The sequence below is a fragment of the Prionailurus bengalensis genome, chromosome D4, assembly GCF_016509475.1.
Source record: "Prionailurus bengalensis isolate Pbe53 chromosome D4, Fcat_Pben_1.1_paternal_pri, whole genome shotgun sequence".
Taxonomy (NCBI): Eukaryota; Metazoa; Chordata; class Mammalia; order Carnivora; family Felidae; genus Prionailurus; species Prionailurus bengalensis.
Window position 1 is genome coordinate 57,636,233 of NC_057359.1, and position 17,545 is coordinate 57,653,777.

The 17,545-nt window shown below is 47.5% G+C and overlaps 2 protein-coding genes across 5 annotated transcripts; both read right to left on the minus strand.

The window, feature by feature from the left end:
- Nucleotides 1–194: 194 nt before the first annotated feature.
- Nucleotides 195–2,398, minus strand: HINT2 (histidine triad nucleotide binding protein 2). 3 transcript variants are annotated; one of them, XM_043566357.1, is made up of 5 exons: nt 2,153–2,395; nt 879–1,019; nt 678–782; nt 499–571; nt 195–388 (listed from the first exon to the last, which is right to left on the minus strand). In XM_043566357.1, exons 1-5 carry the CDS (start codon nt 2,327–2,329, stop codon nt 375–377), a joined length of 510 nt encoding a protein of 169 aa, XP_043422292.1. In that variant the 5' UTR covers nt 2,330–2,395; the 3' UTR covers nt 195–374. The 3 variants fall into 3 exon arrangements, with proteins under 3 accessions (XP_043422292.1, XP_043422290.1, XP_043422293.1); XM_043566355.1 differs by having other exon boundaries at nt 195–377; nt 2,153–2,394; XM_043566358.1 differs by lacking the exon at nt 678–782 and having other exon boundaries at nt 195–377; nt 2,153–2,398.
- Nucleotides 2,399–5,674: 3,276 nt separating this feature from the next.
- Nucleotides 5,675–17,521, minus strand: FAM221B (family with sequence similarity 221 member B). Of its 2 annotated transcripts, XM_043566352.1 has the most exons (7): nt 16,859–17,521; nt 14,229–15,015; nt 11,979–12,122; nt 6,794–6,904; nt 6,421–6,618; nt 6,115–6,234; nt 5,675–5,749 (listed from the first exon to the last, which is right to left on the minus strand). In XM_043566352.1, exons 2-7 carry the CDS (start codon nt 15,013–15,015, stop codon nt 5,712–5,714), a joined length of 1,398 nt encoding a protein of 465 aa, XP_043422287.1. In that variant the 5' UTR covers nt 16,859–17,521; the 3' UTR covers nt 5,675–5,711. The 2 variants fall into 2 exon arrangements, with proteins under 2 accessions (XP_043422287.1, XP_043422288.1); XM_043566353.1 differs by lacking the exon at nt 11,979–12,122 and having other exon boundaries at nt 16,859–17,520.
- Between the last annotated feature and the right edge of the window lie 24 nt (nt 17,522–17,545).

Genomic DNA, 17,545 nt, shown 5'->3' on the forward strand with positions numbered 1-17,545 from the left:
CTTTTTTTTTTTTTTTTTAAGATTGTATTTTTAAGTAATCGCCACACCCAACGTGGGGCTCGAACTCAAGCCCAAGATCAAGAGTTGCATGCTCCAACAACTGAGCCAGCCAGGTACCACAGAATCACTATCTTTAATGTTTTCTTTTCTATTTGTGATATAAATCTTTATATATTTAAGACAGTGATCCAAAATTGAGGGAGAACAAGTTTATTAGCATCATAGGGTCCCTTTTCCCCCATCCTCCAAGAATCCAGGTCTTGGGTTCTTGGTCAGTTGGAAGTTTCAACCTGGAGGCCACTGGAGCTGTCGGCCCCCAAGTACATGAATGTGCAGATGATACACGGACTGTGAGCCCAGCTTCCCATCATTGATCACTGAAATGGAGCTTGGGGTTAGGGGGTCAGGATCACGGGAAAGGTCAAAGAATAAAGATCATATTGAAGGGTAGGTATGAGAATTCATAGGCAAGGGGCTCAATGGCCAAAAGTCACTCACCAAGTCGGTATCCATCTCCCAGCCCCTCAGCCTTTGCTGTCTTCTTAGCCACAAGGAGAAGGTGTCCTAGAAGCTAGAGGGAAAGGGAGGGAGATGGGTGGCTTCATTCACAGGGAGCAAAACCTCTAGCTGAGTCCAGGGTTCCCCCCAAAGCCAAACCTTGGCTCTATTCTTCCCACCTGCTGGTCTTCTTCTTCAGCCTGGCTAATCCGAGGAATGGGCTTCTTAGGAATGACCAGGAAGTGCACAGGAGCCTGAGGGGCCACATCACGGAATACGAGACACTGGAAGCAGTGAAAGGCCAGAGGCCACCTTGTTACTTCAACAGGCTGATGGTACCTATTAAATTCCCAAGGGGATGGGTCCTAAGGGCACCCCACCTGCTGGTCCTCATACAAAATGTCAGCTGGGAGGCTTCGATCCAGGATCCGGGAGAAGATAGTTGGGGCTGCTCCCTGAGGAGCTGCCTGCTGGGCCTTGGATACTTCATTTCCATCGGTCACACCTGCAGCTCCTCGGACCTGAAGGTGGGTCAGACATACCCAAGGGAGGGGGTTGACAATACCTCTCCCATATAGTCAGGAGCTGGCAGAGGCCGGGCTCTGATAATCATTAACTTCACCCTTCTAAGAACCTATTAGTGGCTCCCATCCTAAGGAAAATTTCCTCAATTTCAGAGTGTCAGCAGTAGAGAGTAGGGTCAGATAGTGCTGAGCCTGGTTAGATACAATACAGGATTCAGTACTGCAATTGATTCCTGTTCCTAAAGTGTCTAGTAAATTTAGCACTGTTCAGGAGAAAGGACACAGGATGAGAACTGGAAACTTAAGATTTGGTTCCTCTTTTATCACGGAATTACCTTAGATAAATCCCTCCTCTTGGCTTCAAATATAAAGTTTTCTGCATCATCTTTTAAGACCATTGGAGCTCTTTCCCTGTACTCAAGCCCTGTTACTAAGTTTCCACTTATTTCCATTACTTGTTATCTAATCTCTAAGATATTTTACCTGTTTTATTCAGGTTTTCACACAATTTCCCTGTTTGACACAAACATGTCTTGGTGTTACATCTGAGCTCTTTTGTGAATTTTAACTCCAGTTCCTTGAATCAGTGAAAGGAAGGGTTAAGTGAATTCAGCAACGACAGCTGCAGGGGACTGAGGGTAGGGATGCCCGTTTCCGGGGGCTCAGAGAAGGCTCAAGTCAGTGCTGTCACACTATGGGAGAAAGAGTTGGGATGAACCTGACCTCTCTGGTAAATGGGGAAGATGAGAGATTAACACTTGTGTTCAGAAGGCCAGGGGTCTGAGGCGGGCAGGAGACTGGCTCCGAGAAGACAAACCTCACTTCCTGCAGGGGGCACTCAGGAGGCTGCCCGGAACAGGCGTTCGGTTTTAGGAGGCAGCAGCCAACGCACCGACCCTGTCGCCACCTGGACGCCCGAGCCACCGCCGAGAGGCTGCCGCCGACTACCAGCCCGACCTCGCCAAGCGGCCTTGGAGCTTGCGCCTCCAGGAGAGGCAGCATTCCCTGCCAGACGCTCGGGCTCCGTCCCCGCGAGGCCAGTGGGCTGCACGCGCCTGGGGGAGAACGCCGGCCCCGGAGGGCGGCAGAGCCCGCGGGACGCCCTCCGCGCCCCCGCGGCCGCTCCTCACCTGCGCCCCCCGCGGCCCCACCAGCGCTACAGCCCCGCGCGCCACGCGCAGCCCGGCGGCCAGCACCAGGGCCGCCGCCATCTTGCCCTCAGCCGCGGAATCTCTCCTCAGGCCAGCACGCAGGCCCCGCCGTCGCCCGAGGTGGGGGCCGCCACGGAGCCGGCAAATGACGGCCATTGGCTCCGCTGGAGGCCGCGAGCGAGCCCTGCCATCCCATTGGACGCGCTCCTGGGCTTCTCTTGAGGTCTTTTGGACCAGAGGGTGGTGTCATTCACTCCACTGGCTCCGCCGCCACGGTGGGGGCGGAATCTTTTCATCCCATTGGCTGCTTCTGCCAGCTCGTGGGCTAGTTTTCCACTTCATTGGCTTCGACTTCTGGTCAGAGTGAAAGTTCCTTTGCCATTGGGCCCCCTAAGTGTTTCCCCAAGAGACTTTCTCACTCCATTGGAAGGATTAAGAGATGTGGGATTTAACTCCGTTTGGCTCTGCTGCACAATATTGGTGCGGCGCCGAGCCTCTGACATCGTAGACCCTCTCCCCGCATTGGTCAGGAGGAGGGCGGGTTCTGAGGGCGGGCACTCGGCGCTGGCTGGCTCCGGGAATCACCGCAACCCCTGGAGGCCAAGGTTCTAGGAGTCCCGGAAGAAGGGGGCGGGAATGCCTGCCCTGTGAGGCTGAAGGTGAACTGAGACCGGTCCTTTTATCTTTTTTTTTTTTTTTTTTCTTGAAATTTATTGTCAAGTTCGCTAGCCTACACTGTATATATACAGTGTGCCCTTGGCTTCGGGAGTGGATTCCCATGATTCATTGCTTACATACAATACCCAGTGCTCATTCCAAGTGCCCTCCTCAATGCCAGTGATGGCCATTCCCACTTCCACCCCAACCCCCATCAACCCTCAGTTCTCTGTATTTAACTGGAGGGATAAGATAGACAGCGTTTTCCCCACGAGGGCATTTCAGACCCTTGAGCATTTCAAAGATTTTTAACTTACTCATCTAAGGGCAGTCCCTTGTTTATGTTCTTGTGTGCATACTCCAACATTGAAGATTCTGCAGTTCGTTTTCAGGACTTTTTTTTTTTTTGCTTTCTTCTTTCTCTTCTTCTCCTCCTCCTCCTCCCCCTCCCCCTCCCCTCTCCCTCCCCGTCCCCTCCCCCCCCCTCCTCTTCTTCTTCTTTTTAACGGGAGGCGGCGATAGTGACCTGTCTTTGCGCACGACTAACAAGCAAAGGAGTAGGTATCCAATGTTCTTTTCTAATCAGAAATGGTGTATGAAACAGCCTCGTACCTGGTATTTTCAGTTAGTCGGGTTTGAGGGACAACGGGAGTGTGTCATTGCTGGGTGAGAAGTATATTTCATTTTGTTGGAATATATATTTTTGACCTAAGGAACAGGGGTCACAAAATGCTAATATACTTACCCAACCAAGGTTTAGCCTGACAGTTAACACTTAGGACAAAAGCCACCACTGTATCTTTAGGTGGTTTTTGTTGTAGTTGTTGTTGTTGTTGTTGTTGTTGTTTTAGCACATCAGTGATTGTGGAATGAATAACATTTGGTGTTTCATTTCCGTTCATTATATAAAGTACATATGTATTGGATGTATATTCCTATTCTGCCCCTTACAATCAATTTTCCATATTATTACATAGTCTATGTAAATATACTTTGTAATGTCTGCATATTACTTCCTTGAATGAGTTTATTACAGTAACCATTCCTTTACTGTTGACTATTGAATTCGTTTCAGTGAATGGTCATTATGGCACTAATTGCATATCACCAGTCAAGAAGAACTCTACTTCTGGAGATAGGAATAATCTTTTGTATAGCCATATTATTGTTAGAAAGGCCTTTTTCCTCCAATGGGCAGACATTTGACCCTGTAATTTCCCCTAGGAGTTCTAGCAGTCCAGATTGCATTCCTTCCTTTGGAAGGACAGATAGCTTCCCCAAATGTGGGGAAATGTAGACTGACTGGCCTTTTCTCTGTGCCCTAGAGGCTGTATGCAGTTCTCGTGGTGCCTCTGAGACAGCAGCAACCCCTAGAGCTGCTCTGGAGAAGTTCAAGAGATAAAAAGAGCTGGGATCTAGGAAGAGGAAGGAAACCAGCCAGGCAGGGTAGGTGACTACAAAGCACTTTGAAACTGGTGATTTCTTTAGGTTCTCAGGGAGAGCAAGTAGCACAGAGATTATTCCTCTTTTATAGATCCAGAAACTGAGGCCCAGAGAGGGAAAGTGATGATATGCCTAGGATCACAGAACCAATTAGTGCCAGAATCTCCCACTCCTCATAAAAATAATCTATGATTCACTGATTTTGGCCCCTGGCCTACAGTTTTTACTCCAAACTTTGTGATCCCTGGCAGCTTTTCTCACCTGAGAGCTGCAACTCTCTGTAGGTTCTGACCACTGTCTCCTATGCTTCGATCCCTACCACTACATCTGCTACTGCACCTTATTAGAGCGTTCTAGTCCTTTGACTGTTCCTTTATTCAATCTGTCAGTTGCTTCCTGGCTTCACTTTCTTTCCATTTGTATGGTCAGCTCTCTCCACATCCTCAAGCCTTCTTTTTTGCTTTATTTTCCTGATCATCCTCCCTGATACCTTCCATCACCAACCATCAATCTATTTTCTCTCTTCCTCTTTAACTAGATTCCTGCTTTCAGCTGTCCCTGAATCCTCAACTATCCACTGATCAGGTTTTTCTCCAGTTCCCCACCTTAGCCTTCCCACACCTTCGCCTCTGTCTTCCCATCTCCTACTCCCCACTCTTATCCCTCTCCTCCCCCACCAGCAACTGACCTTGTCTCCTACTTCGCAGGGGAACTTCAAGATCCTCCTCCCTGCAGCTCAGGGAAGTCCCCATCCTTTTCTTTCTTCCTTCCTCTTGGTCTTAGGAAGCGGTGTTTCTCCTGTGTAGAACAAATCCCTTCACTTCTGCCCTGACCTCATTCCCTCCCTCCATCTTTGGCATCTTGTCTCACCAGGTATCTCTGTTTTTCTTCTGCATCTTCAAAATCTTTTTCTCTACTGGTCCCTTCCTTTTTTCCCTCCTAAAAAATGCTTCCTTGACTGCACATCTCCCTCTGGATATTGTCTGACTTCTCTCCTGCTCTTTTCATCCAAGCTTCTTAAAGAAACTCTTTCAAACTTACCACTTGGTTTCTACCTCCACTGCATCACTGAAACTACATTATATGAAGACCTTCTAATTGTAAGATCCAATGGACACTTTTCAGTCTTTATCCTACTGGAGTCCCCAACTGCATCTAACATCAGTGTTTCCTCTATCCTTCTTAAACCCCCCTCCCTCCTTGGCTTCCTTGAAGCCACTCTCCTTCTGATGCCAGAGCTAGCAGCTTGAGTGTGGGTGTGGTGGAGGCAGATGCTTTGATCCAGCCTCTCTCCTGTGCGGTGCCCTCTCTTGTTCCCAACAGGTACCAACTCTAAGGTCCTAGGGTGTTTGTCACTGGGCTGGGTTCTGCCCACCCATACAGAAGCAGGCCAGATTCCAGTGGCTTCCCCTTTCTTTATTGCTGATTCGAGCCAGGCTCAGAGAGGCTTGCGCCAGGTGTTGACAGTGTCTGTCCCTGGAGGAGGGAAAAGCAGAGGTGAAAGGGTCAGGTATGGGGGTCAAATTTAGGGCCAGGCCACAGGTTGTGTGGGCCAGGGAGCCCAGGAGGTCTGGGATGGGTGCTGGGATGGCCGGAGGGCCCCTGTGTCTGTAAAGCCTCAGAGTCAGAATTCCTGACGATGGCTTCTTAGAGGGTAGGCATCTCTGCAAAAGGCACACAGTCTGCTCCTGGGGTTGGAGACTGGTGCAAGTTTGGGATGCAGGCGCTGAGAGAGAGAGGTAGTCCAGGAAGGAATGACTGAGGGTGGGAGCACCTTCCTGCCTGGCCTTCTGACTATGGTCCTGGAATGGTCCCGTTCCAGGTTGCCCCTGCCCCCTTACCGTGAGGCCTCCCTCCTCGTCGCCGGGTCTCCTCAGTCTCAAAGAAAGTCTCATGTTCCTCCCAGCGCCGGTCACAGGCCGCACAGAGGAAATTAGACTCAAAGCAGTTGCAGCAACAGCCTAGGGCAAGGGGGAAGCCAAGACAAGTATAGGGAATTGGCGCTTTCCCACGGGCTGACTACGTTCTCCTCTCTTCCTCACCAACCACAAACCCAAGTTTCTCCTACCAGTTCCCCCATCCTCATCCCCAAACCATGTGCATCCTACCCATGCCCACCCCTGTACTCCCCTCACCCTAGAAATTACCTTTCACCCTGCAGGAATGGGACCCAGTAGCTGCATGGTCTTCATGGCTGTGTTTGCAGCGACATTGGGCCCTCCAGGCCTTAGGGTCAAAGGTAGCTCGTCTTTTAAGCCAGAACTCACCCACCTCCTCTGGGCGTGATGGGATAAAGCAGAACATGAGGCAGCGGCACTGGCCCACATTGCAGGGCACAGATATGTCTGTGGGAATGGGGATGGATGGGAGGATTAGACTGGCACCTAATAGGGCCTAGCCTTCCTGTGCGAGTCCCCCTCCCCCATACCAATACACACACACTTTCTCTCATACATCCCAACACATGGCCCGAGTATAGTTTTCCCTTCCCATGGACAGGGGCTGGTCAGTTCTCCCTACCTGAGACGATCTGGTGCTCTCTCAACAAGTGTCCACAAAAGCATTTGGATTCATCTCCAATTTGGAAACAGTCCCATAGATAATGGGGGCAGCGCCAGCCAATATGGAGACCTGAGTGTGGAGGAATTAACAGGGAAGAGTGAGAAGGAAAAATAGCCTAAGCACCCCCCTCAGCCCCTGTGGTCTCACCTCTTCCCCAGTGTATTCACTCCACCCATGATCTCCACCCTTTGAGACATCTTCCCCATCGGATTTTCTCAGTATCCCACAAGTGTTTCAGCTCCTTTCCCACCCCAGGATCTACTCCATTTCTGTTAGCCTGTCAGAAATGACTGAAGACAGTCTTCAGTTTCTGAAGTGGTTTCTGAGCAGGAAGATTCGAAATGAAGTTTTGCTTGAAGACGAACACGAATCTTGCTGAGTTCTCTGTGGCTACTAAGATTCTCATTTCCTCCCCTTCCCACATTAGAGCCTCACTTTGTTTTGTTTCATTGAAGTGTCTAAGTTGAGGGAAAGGGAAGATGATTGGCCAGGTATAGAATAGATGGTGAGGACTGGCACCTAAGAAAATGTGGTTGTTAAAGGGACAAGAAGAGGAGGAGGAGGTTGGGCAGCTCTGGGACCAGGAGGAGGGTTTTCCTCACTTTTCCAGTTTGGCACCTTCCTATTTCCCTTTATGTTCCTGGTGTTCCTGAACTGATGCTATCTATGAACTTGAGAAGGGCTGCCTATAGTTTTCTAAGAATCAGGAGAAAGGGGTAGGCCAGAAGTCATGAGTGGTGAAGACCAAGAAACAGAAGCTTGTGAGGCTAGGAAGTATCCCTGAGAATAGGCACCAGCAAGATGCCACAACCCTTGAGAGCCTGGTTTCAGTAGTGGGATCTGAAATTGGCTTCATGGTCAATCTCACTACGAGGCAAGGGTGGAGCCATTTAAATGTGGGAGAACCAGAGAGCACATTCCACTCATTTTCTCACCCTTCATGAAACCTGAGACTGCTCCAACTTCTAGGCAAGAATCCTGTATGAGTCCTTATGGAGTGGGACCTTCAGCTATGGGACTCATTCCCATTTAAAGGCTACAATGAAGTGTCACCTCCACCAAACAGTTGTCCCTGACTTCCTCTGCCTGTCTAGGGGCTCCTCCTCTTTGTTTCTCTGACTCCTTTGCTACTCCTCTCACAGTACAATGCATCATAATAGTGGACTTTTCACTTGTATTCCTCTTAGACTGTAGGTTTTCACCTATATTTCTAGTCCTCGTACAAGGCCTGGCCCAGAATAGGTGCTCAGAGAGCACAGACGGCTTGACTGACTAAATGAATAAGCAAACTCCTTCAGGACAGAAGAGAGACCCAGTATTCTAGGCTTAACACTGAAGTTCCATAAGGAGGGTGGGAAAGAGTTAGTGTCTTCTGGTCTTTGACTCTGGCCAGGGCCACAATCCACAATTCTGTGCCTAATTGTCAGTCTAGTTTTTCTTGCCTTACCCATGATCTTTCAGGGTCTAAAGCCTGTCCAGGCGTGGCTTTTGGCTTTGCTACTTCTGTCTCGATCCTGCCAGCCTGAAGTGTCAGTGCCCCATTATAGCAGTGAGGCTTTGTTGAAAGGGCAGGGTATATAGGTAGAGTCACAATGGAAGTGAGTGGGGGCCAGGATTCCACTAGTGGAATTCTGAACTCTGTCCAGAGCAGCAGGATACACTCGGTGAACAGATGAGAGGTGGAGGTGAACAAGGGTCAGTGCCCACATATCAAGGTCCCGCTTGAAAGCCTGGGAGAGTCAAGTGCAAGCACTGATATGGGAGTCAGTGCCCCACCTTTAGATGAAGCAGACTAGAGTTTAAACAGAGACTGGCAACTATACCTCAGACTCCATTATAAGTGTCAGTGCCCTTAAAGCAGGACAATTGACATCAGGCTATATAGTCCAGAGTGGGACCCTCTACTCTCTGTTCTGATTCCAAACTGTCTTTCTGTTATAAGTGGACAAGGACTGGTAGGGGGAGGAGACATTATCTGGAATGCCATTTTGACGGTGTACCAGGTGGTTCTAGGTAGTTTCACCTTAAGAATCTGTGCTCCAAGCATTTTCACTGCAAACATTTCCACTGCATGATTAATTGGCCATAGGCAATTTTGCCATGAAAGATAAAATCACAAAAAAATAAAAGGACATTCATTAAAGAGGGCATACTTAAACATGGAAAATGAATATCAAAATTAAATATGACCTTATTGCAAAATCCAAATATTTGAATTTAAAATGCATAGTGTAGATTCATGGCCATTCTGTGTAAATAACTGATTTTATGTTGTGGATTGTACCCTAAGCACTTGTCTTCAAAGTCTTTCATTCATAGCATTATACAATTTTTTTTTTTTTTTTGCTTGTTGACTCATCTCCTTGTTCAGCATCTCACTTTTTCTTTTTTTGCTAAAATTTCCTCCTTCACTAAGAGAGGTATCAATTTCCAAATACTAGGATGCATATTTGCCACTGAGCTGTGTATTGTGTTGTGAAAGCCTCCTACACTGTTGTTTGCTCCTGGCATATTGTCACATGTCCATTGATAGACATTCCAAAGTTGTATGGGAAATGTGAGCTCAAAACTCTGCCACAGTGTAGACCATTATGAGGACTAAGATTTATACTCTCTCTCTCTCTCTCTCTCTCTCTCTATGTATATATATATATATATATATATAAATGGGAGTAGTGTGTCAGTGGAGAAATGAAACCAAACTGCCAAACAGTGGATAAAACCAACAAACTGTCAAACCAAACTGTCAACTAGTTATTTTTTTTATCTTTTACGGCAAATTGCCTTATGGTCAGTTAACTTTGCAGAATAATATTTGTGGCAAAGAGGTCTACGGCACAGATGCTTACTGTGAAAATACCAGGCAAGGTACAACACAGTCAATTCCATGGTCACATACTCACATTTGCATGATAACATCTCTTTTTGCTTAAAATATCTCCATACAACATATGTCTTTTCATGAAGGATGTCTCTAGTCCAGACTTCTCTCCTGAGCTTCAGACCCATACAGCCAGTTGTCTACTGGACCCTTTTACCAGCATGTTCCACAAGCATTTCAAATGCAGTAAATTCAATTCTTCCTTCCGAACCTCACCCTCATCCTTTGTCCTCTGTTCATCCAACATGTACTTATGCATCTACTCTGTTTTAGGCATTCATGAATGGCATCATCATCTAATCAGTCTCTTAAGCCAAACACCTAGATGTCATTCCAGGCATGTCCTTCTTTCTTATTCTACACATCCAAAGATCCAAAGGTCAGTTTTGTCTTCTCAGCGTTTCTTGAATCTACTTCATCCACCTATACCCATTCACTTCTTACCCAGACTATTACCAGGGCCAAATGTAGTCTTCCTACGTCCAGTCGTATCTTTCTCCAGTCTATGCTACTGACACAGTGGTCTTTCAAAAACACAAATTTGGTCGTGTTGTTGTCCCATTTAAAATCTTGCAGTGACTCTCACGTGCCCTTAGGATATAGTCCCAACTCTTGACCTTTGCCACAGAAATGCCTGTACAATTTTCCTGGTCCAGAGCCGAGCTCTGTCCAACATTGCTTGCAGTTTCCTCCTGGTGTCTTGCCCTGTCATGTCTCACCTTACCTCACTTTTTACCTGGCCACCTCTTTTTACTCATCTTACAGATTTCAGCTGAGAAGTCATCCCTTCCAAGGCTTATTCCCTGAGCCCCCAAGAATGGGTGCCTCTTATCTCTGCTCATGCAGCACTCTGGGCTAACCTCAGTCACAGCAATTATTAGAATGAATTACAATTATCCTTTTACTTTTTGGTGTCTCTCATTAGAGTACAAATTATTTGAGGGATTTTTTAAAATTTTTTTTCAACGTTTATTTATTTTTGGGACAGAGAGAGACAGAGCATGAACAGGGGAGGGGCAGGGAGAGGGAGACACAGAATCAGAAACAGGCTCCAGGCTCTGAGCCATCAGCCCAGAGCCCGACGCGGGGCTCAAACTCACAGACCGCGAGATCGTGACCTGGCTGAAGTCGGACACTTAACCGACTGCGCCACCCAGGCGCCCCGGGATTTTGTTTTTGAAGTCCCACCAACCACTACCTCCACATCTAGCTCAATGCCTGACACATAGTTGGTGCTCAATAAATGCTGAATAAATAAAAGAAAAGCTTACACTTGCTCTTTCTCTACACAGAACATACATGGATTCTCTAGAGACCCAAATGAGATCATTGTGACTTTCTTGGCCCGGGGTGGAGGGGGAAGGGGCCCTGCATGAGAATGAAGAAAGCAAATTGCATGGAGAAGGGAGAAGGACATAGAATTACCTGGCTGTCTTTCTATCTTAGGCCCATCTAGTCTCAACATAACTCTCTTCCTATCATAAGGGGAAAGGAAGTATGAAAGACAAAAATAAATACAGTGATGTCTATCTAATTCAGTCTAGAAACCCCAGAATCTGCAGAGTGGGTCAGGGTGGCCTTCTTTCTGAAGGTATTCCCTGTAGACATGAAGTTCAGCAACACAGGTACACATGCTCACACACCGGATGGCATATGTATACCTAGCATATCTGTACACCCTTTATATGCTGACTAGATAAGCTAGCAAGCCACTAATGGGGCTGTGAAAAGTACTAATTCTGGGCTGAGACTTGGAATTGACAGGGCTGGGAGGTACAACTCTCCTTTTTGGTGGAGAGACTCATGGCTTTTGGGTACCAGGTGATTCTCGGTCTGGCATGCAGGGTGACAGCCTTTTAATGGAGTTCAACCAAGGGGACCAAGGCCTTTTGCCATGTCAGAGCACCAAGTCTCCTGGACTATCCAAGGTCTGGGCCATCTCTGCTTTAAGGTCTGTTTGGTGTAGGCTATTGGAGCCCTAGATGTGGGGTCGGCCTGTGGCCCTGCTTTTTTTTTTTTAAACAACTTCATTTTAGCTGCCTGTCCCTACCTGGGTTTTATATGAATATCTTCACTTTTTTCCTGCACCCATGCCATCCACTTTGGCCCACCTGCCTGCTCCACTCCAATATTTCAGGCAGGCAGCATTGCCATTTCTACAAGGAGCAGCTCTCCATTGTTCAGGGCAGGTTCCCTGATATAGTTGGATTGGAGGTTGGCCATGGGCCTGTCACAGGCCTCTCAAGGGCTTCCTGGTCTCACCTGTCTGGATGGCATTCAGGGTTGCATTCTTCTCCCATTGGAAAAGATAATTTGCCTGAGCACTGAACTTCTTTCTGTGCATTGCCTTAGCCACTTCCACCATCTCTGTCTGCTGAGCGGGGACCTCTGGTTGGACCGCATAACCTGGGAAGGGAGAGGCTGAGTAACCAAAGGGAAGTAAGGAGTCCCTAAAACTAAAAGAAGGGGCCAGGTCAAAGAGTAACCCAATCCCCTCTTATTGGGACAGGTGTAAGACAGTGATGAGAATGGGGAAAAGTCCACAAAAGACTCTGAATAGCCAAAATAATGTTGAAAAAGAAAACCAAAGCTGGACGCATCACAATCCCGGACTTTAGCCTCTACTACAAAGCTGTAATCATCAAGACAGTATGGTAATTGGCACAGACACATAGACTAATGGAATAGAATAGAGAACCCAGAATTGGACCCACAAATATATGGCCAACTAATCTTTGATAAAGCAGGGAAGCATATGCAATGGAAAAAGCCTCTTTAGCAAATGGTTCTGGGAGAACTGGACAGCAATATGCAGAAGAATGAAACTGGACCACTTTCTTACACCATACACAAAGATAAATTCAAAATGGATGAAAGACCTAAATGTGAGACAGGAAACCATCAAAATCCTAGAAGAGAAAACAGGCAACAACCTCTTTGACCTCAGCCACAGCAACTTCTTACTTGACATGTTTCTGAAGGCAAGGGAAATAAAAGCAAAAATGAGCTATTGGGACCTCATCAAGATAAAAAGATTCTTCAAAAAATTTTTTAAGTTCACTTATTTTTGAGAGAGAGAGAGTGAGTGAGTGAGCAGAGGAGGGGCGGGGGGGGGGGGACACAGAATTTGAAGCAGGCTCCAGGTTCTGTGCTGTCAGCACAGAGCCTGATGCAGGGCTCAAACTCATGAACTGTGAGATGATGACCTGAGCCAAAGTCAGATGCTTAACTGACTGAGCCACCCAGGAGCTCCAAAGATAAAAAGCTTCTGCACAGCAAAGGAAACAATCAACAAAACTAAAAGGCAACCAATGGAATGGAAGAAGATATTTGCAAATGACACATCAGATAAAGGATTAGTGTCCAAAATCTATTAAGAACTTAACTAACCCAACACCTGGAAAACAAATAATCCAGTGAAGAAATGGGCAGAAAACATGAAAAGACACTTTTCCAAGGAAGACATCTGAATGGCTGACAGACACATGAAAAGATGTTCAATGTCACTCATCATCAGGGAAATACAAATCAAAACCACATTGAGATACCATCTCACACGGTCAGAGTAGCTAAAATTAACAATTCAGGGAATAATAGATGCTGGAGAGGACGTGGAGAAAGGGGAACCCTTTTGCATTGTTGGTGGGAATGCAAACTGTGCAGCCGCTCTGGAAAACAGTGTGGAGGTTCCTCAAAAAATTAAAAATAAAATTACCCTATGACCCAGCAATTGCACTACTAGGAATTTATCCAAAGGATACAGGAGTGCTGATTCATAGGGGCACATGTACCCCATGTACCCCAATGTTTATAGCAGCGCTTTCAACAAATTACGGAAAGCCAAATTATGGAAAGAGCCCAAATGTCCATCAACTGATGAGTGGATAAAGAAGATGTGGTTTGCGTCGGGCTCTGTGCTGACAGCTCAGAGCCTGGAGCCTGCTTCACAGTCTGGGTCTCCCTCTCTCTCTTCCCCTCCCCCACTCATGCTGCCTCTGTCTCTCAAAAATAAATAAACATTAAAAAATTAAAAAAAAAGATGTGGTTTATATATACAATGGGATACTACTTGGCAATGAGAAAGAATGAAATCCTGCCATTTGCAACAACTTGGATGGAACTGGAGGGTATTATGCTAAAAAATAAGTCAGAGAAAGACAGATATCCTATGTTTTCACTCATATGTGGAACTTGAAGAGCTTAACAGAAGACCATGGGGGAAGGGAAAGAAAAAAATAGTTACAAACAGAGAGGGAGGCAAACCAAAAGAGACTCTAAAATACAGAGAACAAACTAAGGGTCGATGGGGTGGGGGGTTAGGGGGCAGGGAAAATGGGTGATGGACATTGAGGAGGGCACTTGCTGGGATGAGCACTGGGTGTTGTATATAAGTGATGAACCATGGGAATCTACTCCCTAAGCCAAGAGTGCACTGTGTACACTGTATGTTAACTAATTTGACAATAAATTATATATATAATGGGGAACGGGGAAAAGTGCAGGCACAATTACGGCTAACTCCTTTCTTCCCCTTCTTCTTGACCAGCTGGTGTCCAGGCTGAGCTGTGTGTGCGGTACTGTCAGTGGCATCCACCTGCTCCTTGTCCTCTCCTTCCTCTTCCTTCTCCTTTGCAGATGTGTCCAGGTGGACCTGGGCTGAAGGGCCTGAAAGGGAGTGCTTTTGAAGGATCTCAGACTCAGAGATCTGGGTAGACCTCCCTGTCTGTGAGACCTCACTGGAGGAATACTCAGAGAGGTCTTCCTTCAGAGTATTAGAGGAAGGTACAGTGATATGGCCTTGTGATGAGGTATGAAAAGAAAGGTGTTTCTCTGGGACCTTAAACATGTGAGTCTCCAGTAGGGTCTCAGGGATAGGGGTTTCCAAAGGGATCTCCGAGACAGAGTATCCTAAAGAGGTCTCAGGGATGGAAGGCTCCAAAAGGGTTTCAGAGGTGTGGATCTCTAAAGGGGCCTGGGAAGCAGATGGTGTCATATGAGATTCAGAGGTGTGGGGCTCTAAGGGGGTCTCAGGGATGTAAGTTGCCAAAGGGGTTTCAGAGGTGTGGGTCTCTAAAAGGGCCTGGGAAGCAGATGGTGTCCTATGAGATTCAGAGATGTGGGGCTCTAAAGGGATCTCAGAGGTGTGGGGCTCTAAAGAGGTCTCAGGGATGGAAGTCTCAAAGGATGTTTCAGGGCCAGGGAGCTCCTGTGAGTCCTTGGCAGAGGGGTCCTTTGAAGAGGGGTGTTGCTCTGCATCCATGGCTGTTTGAGGCTCTTCTGTGACCTCGTCTGCTTCCATCTAGTGGTAGAATAAGGTACAGGCTTCATTAGGTTGGGATCGGAGGTTGGAGGGTCTGCAAGTCAGAGTTCACGGGGGGGATTATGGAATTAGGATAGCACCTGAGATGTAAAGGGGAAGCAAGATGAACTTTGGGTCAGGGTATGGTGCCAAGAGGTTCACCTGTGTGCCTAGATGCCGTGTGGCATGTAGCTATGGGTTGTGAGGGAGCTTAAAGATAGAAAGGCTGAAGCAGTCAGAATCCCATCAGTAGATGGTAGCAGAGGACCATGCCCCAGGAAGAGCCTGAACATAGCAGCTTGGCTAGTCCAAGAGCAGGGGCCTGAGCCTTAGGACCAGGATGTTCAGGCAGTGGAGTTCTAGAGACTGGGATACTACCAAGCCAAGGTGGGGGTTTGCTCTTAAGAGTGCAGGACAATGTCATGATGCATTGGGCAGGGCCCTGACCGCAGCCTGTTTTGTCTAGGGATCATAATCAAGCCTCCCTTGATGTTATTCATGTCCAAGGCTTCAATTACTTCCGGCTGGTATGCTGATGATTTCTAAATCCATAATTCCAGCTCAGACCTCTTTAAATCCCTGTACTTCACACTCAAACCCAATTGCTTGCTGGACATTGCTAAATGGATGTCCCACAGGGCATCAAAACTGAACTCTGGGAATTATTTTAGTCTTATCCTTTCCCCTCAGCCCTCATCTTCAAATAGGCACCAAGAACTTTGTTTCCTGTCTTCTAAATACTGTATTACCAAAATCCATTCTCTCCCCTCCAATTCTGTTCAAGTTCTCATAGTTTTGTACCTGGATTATGTAACAACTTTGCCCCTCTGCGACTTTCCCCAGCACATCAATCCACTCAGCCATTCTTTCATTGATTTATGTAACTTATACTTAAATTTTTTTTTACTTTTTTTTTTTTTTTTTTTTTTTTGAGACACAGAGCATGAGCAGGGGAGGAACAGAGAGAGAGGGAGACACAGAATCCAAAGCAGGCTCCAGGCTCTGAGCTGTCAGCACCAAGCCCGACACGGGGCTCAAACCCACAAACCGTGAGGTCATGACCTGAGCTGGAGTTGGAAGATTAACTGACTGAGCCACCCAGGTGCCCCTGTAAACTGATACTTTTTAAAGAGCCCAATCTTACACTTTCACCCAGGCACTGTGCTAAGCACTGGACTCTGAAAGAATCTGGGAAGGTGGACCAGGTTAACCCAATGACAATACAGATGAGTTGATGTTGTGCTGGGGTAAGCTCAGGATGCTGTGGGGAGTGAGGTGTGACTAATTTATCTTGGAGGGATGTCTAAAAGAAGTCAGCCCTCCTTAATGACCCACTGGAGATCTTTCTAAAATGCAAGCCTAACAATGCTGTTCCTTTGCTTGAAAACACTCAGTTGTCTCAGCCTTAAGATTAACTCCAAATTTCTGGGCCCTGACATTCAAGGCCTGTCATTACTCGCAACACTGCCTAACTTTTCCAGCCTTAACTTTCTGTGCTCCCTACTTTCCCCCTCATGCTCCAGATGGATTCATTACTTGTATTCATTAGTCTTTCCAAAGGGGAAGCTTGGGACAAGAAGTAGTGAGAGAGGTAGGTTAGGAAGATGATCTGACATTCAGCACAGGAAAAGGTACTTGAGGGTGGAGAATCAGTCGGTAGGAGGAGAGGAAGGAGAAAAAGAAGGGGAAGACGGAACTGGGTGGAGAAACGTGGTGGAGGGGGAGGGTAAGGATGAAAAGTAGAGAATGGGAGAGGGTTGGACTAAGGTGGGAAGGGACAGAATATGTTAGGAGGGGAACGAGATGAGGGCTTGGAGGAAGAGCCATTGGAGAAACTACATACCTCTGGGCCTGTCTTGGCTGTTACAAGTCCTTAGGTCAGGATCTCGTCTTAAGCTGGGAAGGGGAAATGTTAGCGAGGGATGGAAGGCTCTTGGATGAGACCTGGCTGTACTTGCTATGTAGTGAGAGGCCTTGCCTTCAAGTCTACGACCTGGCGAGGGGACTTGGACACCTGCAGAAATTCGCAAAGGAGCTCTGGCCAGATCTGAGGAGGGGGACTTGGGGAGGGACGAGGGGTTCCGGGGCCGTTGAGGGAGGAGCTTGACTGAAACCTCTGGAACCCGTGCCGGGAGAGGAGGGATCCGTCACCAGAGCAATCGGAACGCCCGGTAGTCTCCGTGGCAACAACAGTCCGGTCTCCAGAGCAGGCTGCATTGGACCAAAGGGGACGAGTTTAGGGGGCTCACTTCTCTTAAAGGGGTTTGTTGGATCTCTGTGAGAGTGTTTGGGTAGTCTGCGGACATCTGTGGGGACGTCCGTAGGTGTCTGGGTTTGTGAGGGTCTCTGTAAGGTTCCTATGAGATGTGTGTGGCTCCATCAGTGGGGACTGTGAGGATCTGAGGTGGGCTTCGGGGCTCCCAGGATGGGGTGAGAAAGGCAGGGTTCAGGGAGCTGGGGCTGGGGCTGGAGTCTGTCCTCGAAGGCCCGCAGAATCAAGTTGGAGACCAATAGAATAGGGCATGGGGTG